Here is a 19,936-nt window from a genome sequence, read left to right on the forward strand (position 1 = left end):
TTGATGCCCAGAATCTATATAAAACGCTGGACATTGTGGTACATACTTGAAATTCCAGTGCTTGGGAGAGGGAGACGGCAGATTTCCTGGGGCTCATTGGTGAAGACAGTCTAGCCTAACTGGTAAGTTCAAGTCCAAGGAGAGACCCACTCTCAAAGTGGGGAGATGACATTCCTGAGGATGACACCTGAGGTTTTCCTTTGGCCTCCACACACACAGGTGTGTGTATGTTCACGTGTGAGCACACACACATATACACAAATATGCATACATACACAAATGTATCAACCATATTCTACTTAGAAGACTATGTTCTACAATGCCCCTCCAATACCTTTTTCCATTGCAATAGTATCAGAGAGGCAGAATGGGCTCTATTGTCTCGTCTGATGCAATCCTTCCCAAGTCTCAACAGGTAAAAAAGACACTGATCAAGTGAATATTGTAGGAAGCCAAGAACGGCCTGCTGCCAACACAGTTCACTGGAGCAAGGACTCTAAATGCCTGAGATGCCAGGATGAAGCCACATGCTGGGTCTGAGGACTGTCCACCCCATGCCCCCTTTCTTCTCTCTGTATTTTCTTCCAACCCTGCACCTTGTGAGTCCCATCTTGACACTTTTTTAAAAAAATGTTTTTAATTTCTGAGATTGAAACCAGAACCTTACTATATTAGGCATGGGCTCTACCACTGAACTACATCCCTAGCTCCAGGTACACTGCCTTCTATAGACCCCGGGGTCTTCACACATTCTATTACTGTACAAAATGCTTTAATGGCTCCTGTTACTTCTGGACAAAGACCACTCATTGCTGGAACCCGAGACTACAACTTCCCATTCCCTCCTCTTCTTCCGGATGTGACCCTAGTCTCTGTCGTATTTGTCTTTCTCTGATGGCAGCACACCTGGGTTGTTTTAATTCACTATTGTGGCTCTTGCCTAGTAGCGGCACGGACACAGCGTACAGGGATGTGAACAGCCACTAATGCGCTGACAGGACAGTAAGACCAGAACAGAGGAAGCCACCTACCTGTCACACAGCTGATCACAAACTGACATCTGTGAGGACCTCACTTCTGTCCACTGTACTTCCCCAATCCTTGTCCCTTTCTGTCCTCGACACAGGTCCTTCAAGCTTCCTTCTTGGCTGCTGAGTCAGGGCCTTGTCCCTGTCACAGCGCAGTGTGAGCCTTCTGTTGTCTGTCGTCACTGACAGAGCATCCTTTGAGAGCATCTCCCAGTGGCGGCAGGCTCTGGGAAGGTCAAATCCTCCAACATCCTCCTCCTGGTGCTAGGCCACAGGCCGAGCTCAGTGTCCGGTGTGACCAGTGAAGAAGCTGGCCGTCCTTTCGCAGGTGAAACCTCAGCCAACAACAGCGACATCTGAATGGCTTTGAGCTGCTCACCCAAGAGATCTAGAAACTGTGTCCCATCTTAGACCAAGCCTCAGGAGGAAGATGACCGAAGCAGAGACCAAGAGAGTAGATGTGCCTGTCCTGAGGTCCCTAGGTCCTCAGAGCCCCTGGACTCCTCACAATCCACGGACTGTGCTGGGCAGGGGTCAGGCTGGTGCCTTGGGGAGGACATCCTGTGGTCTAGACAGGGCCTGCTTTCCTCTGATGACAGAATCTCAACAACAGGACTTTACCCAAAGCTATTCACATTCTCCTTCAAGATCTTCCATGGAGTTCCAGCCACAGTCGAAAAGAGCTCTTAAAAGCTGGGTGTGAGGATGCACCCATAATCTCAGCACACCGAGAGGTAGAGGCAGGAGGGAGAGATCAAGGATAGATTCAGCAGTACATCAAGTATGGCACGAGCCTGGGTTACATGAGAGCTTGCCTCAAAACACCACCACCAAACAAACAAACAAAAAGAAAAAAGTCCCAGGGACACTGACATTACCAGAACTAGAATGCTTGTTTATTTCAGGACTAGTTTACCCTGTCTGGTGGCAGAGAAACTGGATTCCAACTCCTGCTAGTTTGTTCCTTCAGAGTAAAACTGAAAAACTCTGTTTCTTAAATGTACGGATGGGTGCGGTGCCTCTGCTGCCACCTGCTGACGGCAGCGCTCCAGCCTCGCTGGGCCTGACTGACATTTCAGAGGCTCTCAGCTGTGCACCGTGTCTTCAATTAGTAAGTTCTTTATTCTGGAAAAGCAAATCAAGTTCATATTCATATAAACACTGACATTACAAAGTACAGGGACTATGGGAAGGAGCAGACAAACCCGCTACAACCTTGCTAACACTGTCTCACCTAACATGACTGTATATACTGCTCTGCCTACAGTCAATCATTTATAAGACAAACCAGGCCAAGTCTTCTCCCGAAGATACACTGCTTCTCTTTGAGACGGCAGGGAAAAGGGACCAGAAGTTGGGGTAGGAGGCTTTATTCTTTTGGCAGATCTTCTCAGTCATTATAGATATTGCTGCACTGTTAATAAAAAATATATGCTTCTCTGTAAAGCATTTAAAAAAAAATCCAAGGATGAGATGGCTGAGGCTCAGCTCAAGTGTCTCCAAACGCGTGTCATCCACTCATGGACTGTCCCTGTGTTATTTCTTCGTCGTTTTCCGGATCAATGCCATTCTCTGAAAGAGGAGAGAAATGAAGAGGGCTCTGAGTCAGAAGCTTTATGGGATATCCAGAGGCCGTTAGCAAGTAGCATGGTCGACATCGTAGGAGCAGCATGCAGGGTTGAGAGATGGTCACAGGTCACTGGGCCCATTTCACAGACTGAGAGACTGGCACTGACCAGCTGTGCCTGCCATATTCACATGAAGTTCCCTTTCCCCATCAGGGCAGCCATTTAGATTACAACAGAGAGATGCCAGACTTGTCAAGAGAAGGCCAGTACCCCTACTGGACTAAAGACAGGGATAACTGGTTCTCTATCAGACATGATGTTCTCACACTGTCAAGAAGGGCAGAGAACAGCAGCTACATGAGACATGACCCAGAATATCGGGCAGACCAGCCTGGGTACCTCTCGGCACAAGCCCAGCATACTGCTTTCTCTGCCCTGGGTGGTGTATGTTATGTCAACTGGCTTTTACTAAGGTGTGGGAGCAGGTGGGAATGCCCACAGATGCTCTGGAATCAAGAGCTTTAAGTGAAACTCACGAGGGCTGAGAGGAAAACTGAAAGCTCCCGGGCAGCAGCATGGCACCAGGGAGGCGGTCACTGTGCTGCATCTGACCTCCGAACAGGGAAGCTGGCTGTACAGGGGCCTGACACTCCTGGAAGACAGCTGGTGTACCCCCTCCAAGGTGCAGTTCTAGGGACCAACCCTGGCTGTCCCAGGCTCCTCACCTGTTTGTGAGCTTCTGTGGTGCAAGCTTTTTTGTAGGGTCGGATTTCCTCGGAGCCAAATCCTGGGATCCACATGTTCCACTGGCGCTCTGCAATGAAGCAGGGGCAGAGCTGAGGTTCCAGCCAGAAGAGCAATGCAGCTGGGGGCAAGCAGCGCAGGCAGACCTGGGCACCCACTGTACAGCACATGGCTTCTCCAAGGCTCCTCACTGGGCTTAGTGCACACAAGGCAAATACTCTACCATTGAGCTTTATATCCCAAGTCCTTAATGTCGGGGGCTGTGGACCCCCAGACCTTGAATTTCCTGTAAACAACTTGTTTTCCTGTGTTTGCAGCTGCTCTGAGCATGAGGCCCTCAGGAGTTCCTGATGGCAGGGGAGTGGTTTCTGGTGGGTTTGGTTGGGGTGTGGCTATCAGTTAAGGATCCATATATAAGCTGCCCTGGAACACAATAAAGGAAGCATCCTTGTTTCAAGGATGACCCATGTCTCTGTCTCTCTGTGTGTCAATCTCCAAGCCCTAGCCCAGCTCATAAACTATCCCATAGCTACAGGCATAGTACAGTAGTACACGTAGTACAGGTGCTACAGGACCGTAGTACACATAGTAGCACAGATGCTACACTTTAAATGCCCCTCATTTGTTTTTGGTTTTCTGAGATAGGGTTTCTCTATAGCTTTGGAGCCAATCCTCGAACTCACACTGTAGACCAGGCTGGCCTCAAACTCAGAGATCCACCTGTCTTTGACTCCTGAGTGCTGGAATTAAAACCATGCACCACCACTGCCCAGCAACATAGAAGTGCTTGAGTTTTCTTTTTTGTTGTTTGTTTTTTGTTTGTTTGTTTTTCGAGACAGGGTTTCTCTATGCAGCCCTAGCTGTCCTGGAAATTACTCTGTAGACCAAGCTAGCCTCGAACTCACAGAGATTCACCTGCCTCTGCCTCCTGAGTCCGAGTGCTAGAATTAAAGGCATGCACCACCACTAACTGGCTATAAAATTTATTTTATGTTGGACAGACCAACTACTTAAAACAAATAGAAACTGTGTGTAATACGTATCTATGTGTGTACACAGGTATATATGCCCCTGTGGATCTGGGCCAGAAGACACTTGGTGTCCTCCTCTATAACTTCACTTTCTTCCAGGGCAGGATCTGTCACAGAACATGGGACACTGCCTTCCAGTTAGGCTGGTTGTCAGCAAACCCTAGTCATCCTCTTGTTTAATCTGTCCTAGAACTGAGATTACAGGCGTGCACAACCATAATTTTTTTGGTTTCTTTTTTCGAGACAGGGTTTCACTGTAGCTTTGGAGCCTGTCCTGGAACCAGCTCTTGTAGACCAGACTGGCCTCGAACTCCTGCCTCTGCCTTCTGAGTGCTGGGATTAAAAGTGTGTGCCACCATTGCCCAGTTACTTTAGTGACTTTATCATGTTACAGCTAATGTACATAAATGTTATGTGACTAACTCATGTTTAGTTGTAGAATGTGCTATTTTTTCCAGTTTATGAACATACTTCTCATAGTTTCCTTCAAGTATCCTCACTTTATGAAAAGAGAGACAGACTCTCAGAAATCAAGCAGAAAGGATAAGGTGGTCCAAGAGGCATTCCATACCACAAAGCTTTCTCTCCTCTATTCCAATGGTAAAGGTCTGGTTGCGGCCTGAGGGTTTCTCTGACCTTTGCCCTGACAGTCCTCATGGACAACTCAGGGAGATACTTCAGGGGAGAAATGAGACCACATACCTAGATGCAGCTGGACATCTTTAACCTCTAGGGTGCTGGACTTGCGATGCCGAGCAAGCTGGCAGGCCGCTGTCACTACACTCTCGATGAAATCATCAGCGATCTGCAGCAGCATCTGTAGAGGGGAAATGGCGGAGAGTAACCATGACACTGGCAGGGCAGGCTCCTGTTTTGAGGACAACTGTGTGCTTCCTGAACCACATATTTAGTCAGGCTTGCTTGCTTTCTCTTTCCCTCTATCGCTCTCTCTCCTTCCTTTTTAATAATTAACTTTATTTTATGTGTACTGGTGTGAAGGTGTCAGATCCCAGGGAACTGGAGTTACAGACAGTCGTAAGCTGCCATGTGGGTGCTGGGTATTGAACTTGGGTCCAATGCTCTTAACCGTTGAGCCATCTCTCCAGCCCCTAGCCAGGTTTCTATTACTAGGCCTGGAATGAGGAACTAGGCTACTGTGGATGATGGAAGACAAAAATATCACTCAGGTCAAGTACAGCTCATACCTTTCTAAGGATGTCCTTTCTCCTCAGTGGAGACCGACTGAAACAGTCACTACTCTTACGTTTCTTCTTAATCTTCCTTTCCTTTTCTCTCACTCTCTGTTTTTTGTTTTTTTTTAAAATGGTTTTTTGCAACAGGGTTTCTCTGCATAGCTTTGGAGTCTGTCCTGGAACTCACTCTATAGTCCAGGCTGGCCTTGAACTCAACAGAGATCTGCCTGCTGAGAGTTGGGATTAAAGGCACACGCCACCATCGCCCGGTGCTTTTTCCTAATTTAATTGTGAAATAAAGTGATCCTGAAGCCGGGCAGTGGTAGCATACACCTTTGTACAGAGGAAACCCTGTCTCAACTTCACCTCCCTCCCCTGAAAAAAAATTTGATGCCTGATTCTTAGACTTGGTATTTCTATTCTTTTGTTTGTTTTTCTGAGACAGGGTTTCTCCGTAGCTTTGGAGCCTGTCCTGGAACTCACTATTTAGGCCAGACTGGCCTAGAACTCATGGAGATTCACCTGCCTCTGCCTCTCAAGTGCTGGGATTAAAGGTGCATGTCACCACTGCCCAGCTTGTTTATTTTCGAGACAGGGTTTCTCTGTAGCTTTAGAGCCTGTCCTGGAAGAGATTTGCTTGTTTCTGTCTCCCAACGGTTGGGATTAAAGGCCAGTGCACCATGCCTGGCTATTTGTGTTTTTGAGATAGGGTATCACTATGTAACCACTACTCGCCTGGATCTTGTGTAGACTAGGCTGGTTCTGAAATCACTATAGGCTTGCCTCTGCTTCCCAAGCGCTGGGATAAAGGCATGTGCTGCCACACATTTATGTATGTGTTCCTAGGAGAACAGAAGAGAATGTCAGATCCTCTGGAATTAGGAGTTACCAGTGTGTGTCAGTTGGCTGACATGAATGTTGAGAACCAAACTTGGATCCTCTATAAGAACTGCAAGTGCTCTTAACTGTTAACCCATTTCGCCAGAGCCTCAATCATTAAAAACAATTGTGTATGTGTGTGTGCCCGCGCGTGCACCTGGACAAACATCAAGCACTCTATCTCAGTCTGCTCTGGAAGGCAGTGTACCTGGACTTAGCCTTTCTCAGCAAACTCTAGCAGTCCACATTTCTCTGCTTCTTGTAGGGTTACAGGCCCAAGTGTGATGCCCAGCTTCTTACACTGCTGCTGGGATCTGATTGCTAGTCTTCATGCTTGTGCAGGAAGTACTCCTAACAGCCAGTCATCACCTCCCCAGGCCTTTGTCCCCAGCCTTTAAAGGAAGATGCTGAGACTAAGACCAACCTACTCATGGCTGTGTAATAAATAAGATAGCAGGAGATGGGACTCAGCCTTCAAGGTCAAGTTCTAATCCTGAAGCCTTTTTATTTTTATCTATTATTTAAATAATGCTCTCTCTCTCTTTCTGTAATATGTATGGATGTTTTGCTTGCACGTACATCTGGGGCTGGTGCCTGTGAAAGCTAGAAGGCATGAGATCTCAAGCTAGACTCAAAAAGCTGCCATGTGGGTGCTGGAAACTGAACTTAGGTCTTTTGGAAGAGCAGTCAGTGCTCTTAACTGCGGAGCTATCTATCAAGCCCCTCCTTTCATATTTTTAAATGTGATGTATATTAGTGTTTTGCCTGCATATAAGGCTGTGACCACATACTATGACTACATGGGAGACAAAGAAAGGCACTAGGTTCCCTGGAACTTGAGTTATGGATGGTGGTGCTGGAAACCAAACCTGGGGCCCTGTAGGAAAATACTCTTGGCTCGCTGGTGTTGGCACACGCCTTTAATCCCTGCACTCGGGTGGCAGAGTCAGGCAGATCTGTGAGTTCGAGGCCAGCCTGGTCTACAGAGCAAGTTCTAGGACAGGCTCCAAAGCTACAGAGAAACTCTATCTCAAAAAAATCAAAAAGAAAAAAAAAAGAAAAAGATTAAAATTCATATTTGTCAACACTAAATCTCTGCCCCCTTTAAAAAGCTATTTATTTATTTATTTATTTGGCTTCTCAAAACACTGTTTCTCTGCGTAGCCCTGGCTGTTCTAAAATTCACTCTGTAGATCAGGCTGGCCTCGGACTCAGAGATTCCCGTTCCTGCCTCCCTAGTAATGCGATTAAAGGCATGCATCACCACCAGTCCCTATATAAAATATATTTTTATTTAAAAAAACTTTTATGTTTACAAATATTTTGTCTGCACATACATATATGAACCATGCGTGTGCATGTACCTGTATAAGTCAGAAGAAAGCATCAGAATCCTTGGAACTGGACTTGCGGATTAATGTGAGGTACTATATGGTTGCTGGGAATTGAAACTGTGTCTTAACTGCTCTTAACTACGGAACCATCTCCAGGCCCATTTTTTTATTTTTTATTTGTGTTTTCTCTGCATGTATGTCCACATTAGAGTGTTGGATCCCCTGGAACTGGAGTTACAGTTGTGAGAAATCATGGGCGTGCTGGAACTGAACCTAGGCCCTCTGGAAGAGCAGCCAGTGCTCTTAACCAGTGAGCCATCACCCCATCTCCCCCAAGTCTCCACTCTTAACTACCATGCTGTTATCATCTTTGGTACCCAGATGCAACTTACCTCCTCCACATCTTCATCCAACTGCTCATTAGGATCCACCTCTCTGACTAAGTCTTGTAATTTCTTCTTGGTTAGTACCTAAAGTGAATTGGGGGAATTTTCGTAAGCATCAAGGACACAAACTTTATTACCTTCTAAAGACAGGATGTCATGTTGTTTGGTTCTAGCTCCCAGACAGCCCTCCCTGGTGGTACAGCTGCAAAAGTACACTCAAGGGCAAGAGGCAAGAGTGGTTTGGATGGGAAGAGGGAACAGCAGTTTGGAGGTGAGGTCAGCACCTGATTGTCAGGCAGTTTATTCAACTTTATCTTTCTCACTATTCTTCCCTGCTCTACACAGAGCAGTCTGCAATTCTTGGATCACCGGATCACCGTACACTGTGCCCTTTATCAGTTGTCTTTAGACATGTTCTTTCTTCCTACACGCTCAGGCTATGGTTCTCTTTTCTGAGGCATCTCCTAGCCCACCCAGGTAAAAAGACCCACACCCCCTTCAGCACGTCTGAACTCTGCATCCTTCTGTCACTCTGAAGCTTTGCACATCAGTCCACATCTGATTTAGAAGGCTAAGGGTTTGAGCCAGGTGTGATAGCTTACACCTTTAGTCCCAGCTCTTGGGAGACACAGGCAGGCAGATAGATTCTGAGTTCAAGTCAAGTCTTGTCTACAGAATGAGTTACAGGACAGCCAGGGCTAGACAGAGGAACACTTCCACCCAAGAAAATAAAAGGCTAACAGTTCTGAGAATGACCAAAAGGTGGACATCTCTGTACACCTAAATAATAGTAAGTAGCTGAAGGTATCACCCCTCTTTTCTAAAGAAAGCCATGTCACATCTAGATAACATTAAAACATGATGGGGGAACTGAAGATTCAGTTTGGTTGTAGATGCTTGCCTAGCTTGAAGTCCAGCTATGGATCCCTAGAATCACAGATAGAAAAAAAACACAAAATCTAACCATTTAAGTGAAACAAATATCTGGGCTTTTGTGTCCTCCTACCCTTACTACCTATATCACTATGTAGACCAGGCTGAATCTGCCTCCCAAGTCCTGGGATTAAAGGCTTCTCTTTACAGTTATTTAGTGGTGCATGCGTGTGCACGCATGCACACGAACAACAGTGCACATATGTGGAAGAGGTTAACTTGAGGAATTAGAATCTCTTCTTCCACTATCTAGATTTGGGGACTAAACTCAGATTATCAAGATTGGTAGCAAGGGCCTTTACTGAGTCTTCTTGCTAGCCCTCAAGTTTTCTGAGGCAGGGTCCATAACTCGTTTTGGAGCAGAGGATGAGGAATCCTGATGGAAGGTGTGAGCCATCTTGCTCTTTTTTAGTGACCTCCATAGTCAACACAGGCTGGTCTCTATTCAGCCAACCCTTCCACATGCAATTCAGTTAGTCCTCCTATCCACTCCCTTGGATGTCTCCTCATCTGTTGTATTCATCCTACAAGATCCAAGGCTTTGTCTTTCTTTTGGTTTTCCAAGACAGGGTCTCTCTATGTGATATCCGTGGCTATCCTGGAGCTCACTCTGTAGACCAGGCTGGCCTTGAACTCACAGAGATCTGCCCGCCTCTGCCTCCTAGCTTTATACTTTTCTTGTTACTCTCTCTGGAAGGTGGAATCAGAGTCAGAGGTACAAAGAGGGGAACAGATTTCAGGATCACTGCAGAAATGAATGGCAGCAGTAAGACAAAGCATTAGAAGAAACAACTGAACACTTATTTGAAGACTAGGGAGCCCATGTATTATATAGATAACTCATAAAATAACTGCCATTGCCGAGTGTGGTAGCTCACTCCTGTAATCCCAACCCTGAGGAGGATGAGGCAGGAAGATTGCCCATGACTTTGATGCTGCTCACATCTTTTGAGTTCTAGTCACTCTAGGCTATACTAAAACCCAGCCACCTGCTCTTTGAAAGTTTATTACATGTGTCTACATGGATACACACATAGTCATATATAACAGAGTAAAAACTGATACTCATAGACAATTCAATAAAAATGCTATCCCAGAGGGCAAAACCCTTTTTCTTTATTTTATTCTATATTTTGTTTGTTTGTTTGTTTGTTTGTTGTTTTTCGAGACAGGGTTTCTCTGTAGCTTTGGAAGTTGTCCTGGAACTAGCTCTTGTAGACCGGGCTGGCCTCGAACTCACAGAGATCCACCTGCCTCTGCCTCCTGAGTGCTGGGATTAAATTTTTGGGCCACCACCACCCAGTTTGGGAAAGACCTTTTTCAGCAGAGAGCAAGAGCACCTGTTATGTCCACCTTTGTGCCTCACGGATGTAATGTCACATAGAGGGGTCACAAAGAAGGAGAGCTAAGAGGTACCTGATTGTTTTCAGGGCTAAGACGACCGCCTGTCCCAGGAGTGCCTGGTATCTTTACCACTGTGGTGCTATTGGCCATGGAGCCTTGTGGAGGGGTGCTGGCGGGCTCTGGTTTTATAGATGAGAAATTGGAGAGGTTGATTAGGGCTGAGGGGCCAAACTGGTTCATAATCTGCCGAGCTTTGGACTTCAGCTCATAGAGCTTATCAAGATCCTGTTTCTTTTTGGAGCTGTGAGGACCAAGGCCAATCAACTGGAGAAGGAAAACAGACAGCAGAATTACTCTAGAGACACCTGCAGTAATGCGTGCATTTTGAAAGTAACATGAGATCTGTCAAACTTGAGTCTTCTGTGTGTTCAGGAGGGTGACTGCTTGACATTGACATTAAAATGGAGAGGATGAAGAATGTTCACTGCTCTCACCTGGTTTTGGAAACCATCTTGTCTCCAAAATCGAAATGAAATAGTTCACAAAATTAAGTAAAGAAAAAAGTAAATGAAATGAGAAATCTTATTTATAAATATAATCTAGAATAAGCAAGACATTTTTGAGGAATTCATACAAGTAGACAGACAGAATACTAGGTTAAGTACTTACATGCATGCTTTTTTTTTAAGTAGAAAATAATGTTAAATTCAAATAAACAGCACAATCACACACTTAAAACTCAGTCACAAAGCTTAAGAAAACGATTAGCTCATTATCAAAACATGAAGCATTTCAAAACATGCTTAAGTCCAAGGCAGGGGTCTGTCCAATAAAGACCACTTTTAGCAACTGTAAAAGCTCTGCTTTACTATAAAGAACTTTTTTCCCTTTGTGTTTTAGCAATCTTCAACACATGCTGGGGCCATCGCCTAGAGCAGCTGCAAACCCTAAAGCTTAGAGCCACATGGCTGACTCTGTGAACACTGGCTGCGGTGTCGACCAGAAGCACATTCACCCAGTTCTGCCCACAGTGGCCTCAGGTTTACTTACTGCTATCTGAGTGTCTAGATCTTTAATTACATCAGCAACAGCTGTAAGCCCGGTGTAATGAGAGGCAGCCATTTTCAAAAGCTACCTGCAAACAAATAACTAGCATCAAGTACCACCCCTGCCACGGAAATATACCAGTTGTGTGGCATGGTGCAACTTCACCAACCAGGATTTAGCTGAAGATGGAAGTCGATGGAGAGCTTGTCTAGTATATGTGAGGCCCTGGGCTTCAGAACTCCATCAAGACAGGATTGTAAAGTCAGGTGTGGCAAGCTGGGCGGTGGTGGTCCCCATCTTTAATTCCAGCACTTGGGAGGCAGAGGTAAGGTGATCTCTGTGAGTTCAAGTCCAGCCTGGTCTACAAAGGGAGTTCCAGGACAGCCAGGGTTACATAGAGAAACCCTGTCTCGAAAAAGCAAAAATCTACCCCTCCTCTCCCGTTCTCTGCCTCTACTCATCACACGAACAGACACACAAAACATGTCTGCTGCTGGGAGGCCCGGGAACTCGCTCCATGGAGCAGGCTGGCCTGGAACTCACAGATCCACTTGCCTCTGCCTCCTAAGTGCTGGGATTAAAGGTGTGTTCCATCACTTCCAGTAGCAAAAATCAGTATATTAAAAAGGTCTGCCCATCTTGGCATTAATTCAATACACTACCCAATGTATCATGACCATTCTTTTTCGTTTTATTTCTTATTTTTGTTCTTGTTTGTTTTTAGAAAGAGTCTCACTCTGCACTCCACGTAGCTCTGGAATTTACTACGGGACAACTAAACTCATGGACAATCTTCCTGCTTTAGCCTCTCAAATGTTGGTATTACAGGCCAGCACCATCAGACCCAGCTCTTTTCTGAGACAGTCTTTACAGACTCCTGGCTCATTTGGTACTTGCTGGTAGTCTCAATTGGTTTTGAATCTGGGGTGATGCTCCTGTCTCACCCCTCCTCATTCCAATTACTGAGGTTACAGATGTGGATCACCATGCCTGACTTCTGTAATCATTTTTATAACTAAAGATTTTTTTCTATTCTATGTACTTCTTCTTTTATGTTGGGAAAGGGACAGACATGTGTCACAGTGAATATAGAGGTCAGAGGACAACTTGGAGGAGTTGGTTCTCTCATTTCACCATGTTGGTTAAGACTGGCAGCAAGCACTTTTATCCTCTGAGTTATCCCACTGGCCCTAATGACTGGAGTTTTTTTTTTTTTTAATATTTATTTATTTATTATGTATACAATATTCTGTCTGTGCGTATGCCCGCAGGCCAGAAGAGGGCACCAGACCCCATTACAGATGGAAGTGAGCCACCATGTGGTTGCTGGGAATTGAACTCAGGACCTTTGGAAGAGCAGGCAATGCTCTTAACCTCTGAGCCACCTCTCCAGCCCGACTGGAGTTGTTTTTGAGGGTTTTTTGTTGTGTTGTTTTAGGGAAGAGACTGGATATTTAAATCAGGGTAGGATACTTTGCCCGGCATGTATGAGGTTATGGGTTTTATCTTCTGCACAGGGAGGGACAGAGGGAGGAAGATGCCTGCAATCCCAGCTACTTGAAAAACCAAGCAGGAAATCACTTGGGTCCTACTGTTCAAGGGTAGTCTGGGCTACAAAGTTAAGATTCATCTCAAAGAATAAAAATAAACACCTGAGCCAGGCGGTGGTGGCCAGCCTGGTCTACAAGAGCTAGTTCCAGTACAGGCTCTAAAACTACAGCGAAACCCTGCCTCAAAAAAACAAATATAAATAAATAACAAAAAAAAAACCCCACATCTGGGCATGGTGGTAAATGCCTATAATACCAGCACTTTTGAGGTGGAGGCAAGAAGTTCAAGGTAGTCTCTCTCTTTTTTTTTTTTTCAGATACAGGGTTTTTCTGTGCAACAGCCCTAACTGTCCTGCAACTAGCTCTGTAAACCAGGCTGGCCTTGAACTCACAGAGATCCTCCCGTCTCTGCCGCTGGAGTGCTGGGATTAAAGGCGTGCTCCATCACTGCCTGGCGTAGTTTAAGATAGTCTTGAGTCAGGTCAAGGCTAGCTTGGGCTACAGGAGACAGTGTGAAAAAGAGTTCAAGGACAGCCAGAACTGTTACACAGAAAAATCCTGTCTCAGAAAAAATAAGGGGGGGGGGATCTGAAGAAAAGAGCAATGGGAAAGGCAAATAGTCTGCAGGTGTCTTGTAGAAGGCGCTGTGGAAAACGCAAGTCAAGTGAGCTAGGTGCTGTCTTTGACCCTAGTTCTATGTCTCTTAGCAGCTGAATCAGTGCAAATTCTCAAGTCCCTTCAAGCATCAACAATTAAGTTCATATGTGAATATTTCAAAATGTATTATCTCTAATATACCTGTTTGACAGTATAGAACACAAATTGCTGATGTTGAGTTAGGGATGTAGCTGTTGGTAGAGAGCCTGCCTAGCATACGTGAGGCCCTGGGTTGGACACCCAGTGCCACATGCCACATAAACTTGGATCTCGGAGCTAGAAGCTAGCCTGGTCTACACAGAGTTCCAGGAAAGCCTGGACTTGAAAATACCCTGTCTCAATGCCCCCTCCCAATAATGAATATATATACATATATGTGTGTGTATGTATATATATGAAGCTTTGGCTTCCCAAATCCTTCCTCAGCTTTGTGAACCTTTCTCTGTGTGCCTGCTGTGTGTCTCCTGTTAGTGAAAGCCTTAAAAAACACCAGCTAAGCTACTGAGAAAATAATTCTTTCAAGTATGTTAATCTTTCTTTATCTTGAAAAACAAAACAAAACAAAAAAATAAGCCCACCACTCAGTGGTGGCCCATGACATTAGTCACAGCACCCGGGAGACAGAGGCAAATGGAACTCTGTGAGATTGAGGCCACCTTGGTCTACAGAGTGAGTTCCAGGACAGCTTGTAGCACTATTAATAAAAAACCCACAGACAGATTAATATTGGGGTTCAACCTGAAGACCAGAAAATCAAAGCAGCTAGTCACTGGTTCTTACCTCTACCTCTGTACAAAAAACGGTGATCCTGCCTCCAGGAATCCTCAGAATGAGACTGAAACCTGTCTCCTCCCATTTTATAATCTTCTCCTGTGCTGGGATTAAAGGCGTGCACCACTACCACCCGGTTTCTATGGTCAACTAGTGTGGCTACTGGGATTAAAGGTGTGTGCCACCATTGCCTGGTCTGTATGGCTGATCAGTGCAGCTGTTTTACTCTCTGAATTTCAGGCAAACTTTATTTATTAAAATACAAATTAAATATCACTACACAGAGAAACTCTGTCTTGAAAAACTAACCAAGCTCAGTGGTGGTGGCACACACCTTTAGTCCCAGCACTCGGGAAGCAGAGACAGGCGGATCTCTGAGTTCGAGGCCAGCTTGGTCTACATAGTAAGTACCAGGACAGGCTCCAAAGCTACACTGAAATCCTGTCTCGAAAAACAAAAACAAACAAACAAAAAACAAAAGAAAAACCAACCACCCAACCAAAAAAAAAAACCCAAACCTTTTTTTTCCTTTATTTATTTAGTGTGTCTGTGCACAAGTGGTAGGAGGGTTATTTGGGGAATTGGTTCTCTCCTTCCACCTTGGAGGCCTCAGGATCATCAGCCCTGGTGGCAATCACCTTTACCAGAACAGTCTCATGTTGACATGGAACCCCTGATCTTCCTGCCTCCACCTCTAAACTAATGGGATTGCAGACAAGCACCAAGACACCTGGCTATATCAATCTGAGTCCACAACATCTAGTGCGTGCAAGAAAGTTAATTTGATGTAGCCCTAATTTTCAAGAAATCAAGTACATCGTACTCTATTGTAAGGAAAGTCTATAAATGTTCCTTTTCCTTTTTCTACCTTGAATGTCTATGCTTCCGTGAAAGTACAGGAATTAGGTTTCACATAGGTCACTACATAAGTATCCTGAAAGTATTTATTGACATTAAAATGAATTAAGGAGATGAGGAAGCTAGGTGTGGTAGTGCAGCCTTTAATCCCAGCACTCTAGAGTCTACATATCAATTTCCAGGCTATGGGGAGCTAAATGGTTGGGGAAGGAGAGGCAGGGCAAAGGAGAAAGGAGTGCTTTCATTCAGTGGCAGGCTTTGTATAACTATTCTATTTTGTTGACTTGGAGGGGAATCCACTTAGAAAAGTTCAATAAAGTTTTAAAGGTACATCTGGGGCTAAATCACTCACTACTATGCCATTTAAGGCAAAGTTCTCAACCTCTTTGGACATATTTACATGTACCATGTACAATGGTGCTAACAATACTTAACTGTGATAATGAATTGATGGAATACTTGAAAGTGCTTTAAATTGCTGGGTGCAGTGGTGCACACCTTTAATGCCAGCACTTGGAAGGCAGAAGCAGGTGGATCTCTAAATTCGAGGCCACCCCTGTCTAGAGCTCAAGTTCCAGGACAGCCAGAGTTACAAAGAGAAACCATGTCTCAAATTCAAAACAAAACAGAAAGTGCTCAGGTTGTGCCTGATTCATCTCCGTAGGTTTCGGTCATGGATATATATAAAGGGAAATGGCTGGCTCCAAGTCACTATTCTTGAAGCAGTCCCTAGCAAAGGTTCCTGCTAAAAATATAGACCACACGTATTTAAAAATATATAAAATGTATTTCACTCAAAGGCTCACTTCCTCACTTGTGACATTTACTGTATCTTAGGTCGGTGCCATAGTAGTAACCAAAGTATTAGAATCTGTAAAAATGATTCTTTTGAGTTTGAGGGTAGAGACTCCAAAAGTCTTTATTCAAGTAATCTGAACCAAACATCTCATGTTGCTGCACAGAGAAGAGTACTGAATAACCTAAGAATTGGCTCACCATGACCCTAATCCTTCTTTGGAGCCTCCTTTCCTTAAATGTCAAAGAATTCAAAGTGATCTTTTGCTGTCCTTCCATCTATGACAGTTGGATTGTGGTAGAGAGGTCTGTGCTCAGTAGGGCTGAATGGAATGGGGCTTAAGGCACTTCTCAAGTACATAACTGAGTTCAAACTGCTTCCAACTTCACATCCGATTTACAACAATGAAGGGGAGAAACGAAGACATTCATGTTGGTTTTCTAGATTGAGTATCTAACACAAGAAAAGCCTCACTGCAAAGAGCCAAGTAGGCAGCGCAAAGAAGTCCTTCCCCGAACGTATCTTTTAATCCCTCTGGGTTCAGAGAACAGATCGCTAAATCTTTTCAAACCTCTGTCCCTTAAAGGTTGATCTCCCAGCCACGACCCCTTAGACCCTCCACTTTTAAGAGCTCGGGTCCTCACAGTCCTGTCCCTTCAGAAACTCTGAGTCCGAAAGCCCCAATCCCGTCCCAAAAGTAGACCCAGTCCTCACTGCCCGTTTCCATTCCCTCCCAAAGTCAAGTCTTCGCTGCTCGCTTCTGCCTCTCCGGTCCCTAAGTCTTTGCTGCCCTGTTTCTGAATCTTCAGGAGCTGGGACTTTGCTGTCCCGCTACTGTCTCTTAGGAGCCCGAGTCCTCTAGCTGCTCCACTTTTACCTCTCTGGAGCCCGTGTCTTCACGCCCCGTTTCGTTCCTACCCTCGTCTCCTAAAAAGTACGGGTCCTCACCATCCTGTCCCTCTCAGGCGGCTTTCCCTCAGATGCTGCAGAACTCAAATACGTTCTCGATCCCTAAGTCTCGTTCGGAGCCCGAGTCCCCAACAGCCGCTGCTTCTGCGAGCCCGAACCCCTCAAGTCCCATCCCAAGAGCCTGGCTCCTCACAGCCCCGTCTCTTCCACAACCTAGTTCTTCCAGCACTGACCCGTTGTGGGTCTGGGTCCTGACGCCCTCCTCCCGCTCTTCGTCCTCAACTGCCAGGGCCCAAGACTCACAGGCAGCAGCGTCTATCTCCCCATGATATGCGGAGACTGCCCCAGTGAAGCTTTCGTCTCAGCAGCCGGTCCGACTGCGCGGCCCTCCCCAAGCACTTCCGGCACCGCTCCCCGCCTCCAACCCGGAAACGCGCGGCTCTTCCGGCCGCCGGGCGCGCGCCTGCCTCGCGCAGGCGCAGACTTGGGTTCAACACGTGGTTGATCTGTGAGGCTGGCGCCCGGCTCAGCTAGCTGGTAGTGCTTTTTGCTGCGTGCGGCTGGTGGTTGGCGTGGGCGAGCGCTGCGTCTTCTACCTCGGTGTGAATCCCTGCCCTAGATGTTTCTTTCCGACTCCTATGTTTTCACTAGCGTGACCGGTAACTGACGGCCTCGGATGGCTTCCAAGTCGCCATTTTTGGTTTGGTGCCTTTGTCGTGCTGAGGATGGGACCGCCGTTCTGTATAAATACCAACTATGCGGCTCCCTACAGGGGAGTTGATGGCATGAGAACTTGGGGACTAGAAAGGCTAGTTGGGTCCGTTACATTGTTACAGTTGAGCGAGCGCTCTCTGTGGAACTGGTTAAGCACTCCCACTTTGCAGTAGGTCATGTGATCGAGGAGAAATCCTGTGTGCAATTTACCAAGATTCTACCTAAGAGATGCAGGGTCTCAAACTTAAAATTCTCAGTCCAAAGCCTGGGCTGGACCTGTAATCGTTAAGCTCTGAGCTTTGAGGTTCTTTTTAGTCCTTTAAATGCTTGGTGACAACTATTTTTTTTTAACCCTATTCCAAGTATGCTAGGCCATGTAAGCAACACGCGGTTTCAGCATCTGGCAGGGTTCTCAGTAAGCTGGAGTCTCCAGAAACCAATGTATAGAAATCTTTGACATCTCTGAGCTATCAATGTCCTCCTTCGCAGGAATCAGGAAGAGGTTCCCAGATCGGTTCTTTATCTTTCCATCCTCATTCTGTCAGTCTTGTCCAAAGTGCTGGGTGCAAGGGCTTAGCTACCATTAAGCGCCAAACTGTCCATCTGTCCATAGCTGCTGCTGCTGCTTCTGCTTCTGCTTCTGCTTCTGCTTCTGCTTCTTCTTCTTCTTCTTCTTCTTCTTCTTCTTCTTCTTCTTCTTCTTCCTCTTCTTCCTCTTCCTCTTCTTCCTCCTCCTCCTCCTCCTTCTTCTTCAACTTATTTTCTGTGTAAGAGTGTTTTGTTTGCCTGCCTGGTGCACAGAGGTCAGAAGAGGGTAGAGGGTATCTGAAGCCTTGGAATTGAAGTTAGAGATGGTTGTGAGCCACCATGTGGCTGCTGACATTAGTCCTCTGCAAGAGCAAGTGCTCCAAGCCATCGAGCCGTTTCTCCAGCTCCTAACCTTATTTTTCTAATACGGTCTTTAGAGTTTGGCATATCAGTTTTTGTCGTTAAGTTTCTCCATTTACTAAACCTTTTTTTTTTTTTTTTGCTGTGTGCTGGGTTCATACTGTTGGGTAAGACAGGCAGTCTTAAGAGTTTACAGGCAGTGCACAAAAGGTGAGAATATCAATAAATTAAGACTGATCTGAGTGATGGCGGCTCCTAAGCCAATGCTCTGTGTGTTAAGAGAGCTTACAGACAAAGAGCCAACGTGGCTCAAGTTTGATCGGTGACAGTGAGAGACAGGTGGAAGAGGTTGGAGGATTCATTTTAGGCCACAGCTTATACAGTATGGTAGAGATTTGGGCTTTTATTCAGTGTGCAGTGGAAACTGAGGAGGGAGAGCGTAATTTGTGTTTATGGAAACACTTGTGGGGTGTGTTATCTCATGCCTTTGATCCCAGCACTCTGGAAGCAGACGTAAGTGAATCTGAGTTTGGGGCCAGCCTGGTCTACTTACAGAGAGGCTAGCCAGAGGTACACAGTAAGACCATGTGTCAAATAATGTTGAATTATAAAGGATCCTTTGATGGACACTTGATAGCAGCCACCTGCCTTCCCACGAGTTTCAAATACCTCTTCCTTTTGCAGTGTAAAGCTGTTTATATATCTCTTTTCGTTTGTAGATTCCACTTCATAAAGGGCAGGAAACTCTATACGTTATTAAAATATATTAAAGTATAATGTCCAAAAGTCTATCTTTTTTTTTCTTCTTCTTCTTTTTTTTTTTTTTTTGAGACAAGGTTTCTCTGTAGCTTGGGAGAACTAGCTCTTATAGACCAGGCTGACCTTGAACTCATAGAGATCCGCCTGCCTCTGCCTCTCTAGTGCTGGAATTAAAGACGTGCACCACCACTGCCTGATGAGGTTTTTTTTTTTTTTTTTTTTTTTGGTTTCCGAAATGCATATGCCATTGTGCCTGGCTTCTATACACATTAATGTAAAAGCAGTAAGGAGTGGAGAGATGGCTCACTAAGTGGGTAAAGTCCTTGAGGTGCAAACATAGGAACCTGCGTTCCAATTCCAGCATCTTCAGAAAAAGCTGGGCCAAACTGGTACCCATATGTTGTGAGGAGGTGAAAACAGAAGAATTCCTGGGGCTTGTTGGCCAATCTGCATGAACTGAAGATGGTTAGGTGAGAGACCCTGTTTCAAGACATAAAGTGGTTGAGGGAAAACATCAGACTTTGACCTCTTGCCTACACAAACAGTA

General features: G+C 45.5%; 1 protein-coding gene across 3 annotated transcripts; it reads right to left on the bottom strand.

Annotated features, from left to right (window-relative positions):
- Positions 1-1,902: 1,902 nt before the first annotated feature.
- Positions 1,903-17,471, bottom strand: Taf12 (TATA-box binding protein associated factor 12). Of its 3 annotated transcripts, XM_087904536.1 has the most exons (7): positions 17,332-17,442; positions 11,491-11,575; positions 10,509-10,764; positions 8,170-8,243; positions 5,074-5,188; positions 3,322-3,410; positions 1,903-2,600 (listed from the first exon to the last, which is right to left on the bottom strand). In XM_087904536.1, the coding sequence occupies exons 2-7, from the start codon at positions 11,560-11,562 to the stop codon at positions 2,565-2,567; spliced, it is 642 nt and encodes a 213-aa protein (XP_087760662.1). In that variant the 5' UTR covers positions 11,563-11,575; positions 17,332-17,442; the 3' UTR covers positions 1,903-2,564. The 3 variants fall into 3 exon arrangements, with proteins under 3 accessions (XP_087760662.1, XP_087760663.1, XP_087760664.1); XM_087904537.1 differs by lacking the exon at positions 11,491-11,575 and having other exon boundaries at positions 17,332-17,471; XM_087904538.1 differs by lacking the exon at positions 11,491-11,575 and having other exon boundaries at positions 17,262-17,419.
- Positions 17,472-19,936: the final 2,465 nt, after the last annotated feature.

Source organism: Myodes glareolus, chromosome 3, assembly GCF_982192425.1.
Source record: "Myodes glareolus chromosome 3, mMyoGla1.1, whole genome shotgun sequence".
In the NCBI taxonomy this organism is placed as follows: domain Eukaryota; kingdom Metazoa; phylum Chordata; class Mammalia; order Rodentia; family Cricetidae; genus Myodes; species Myodes glareolus.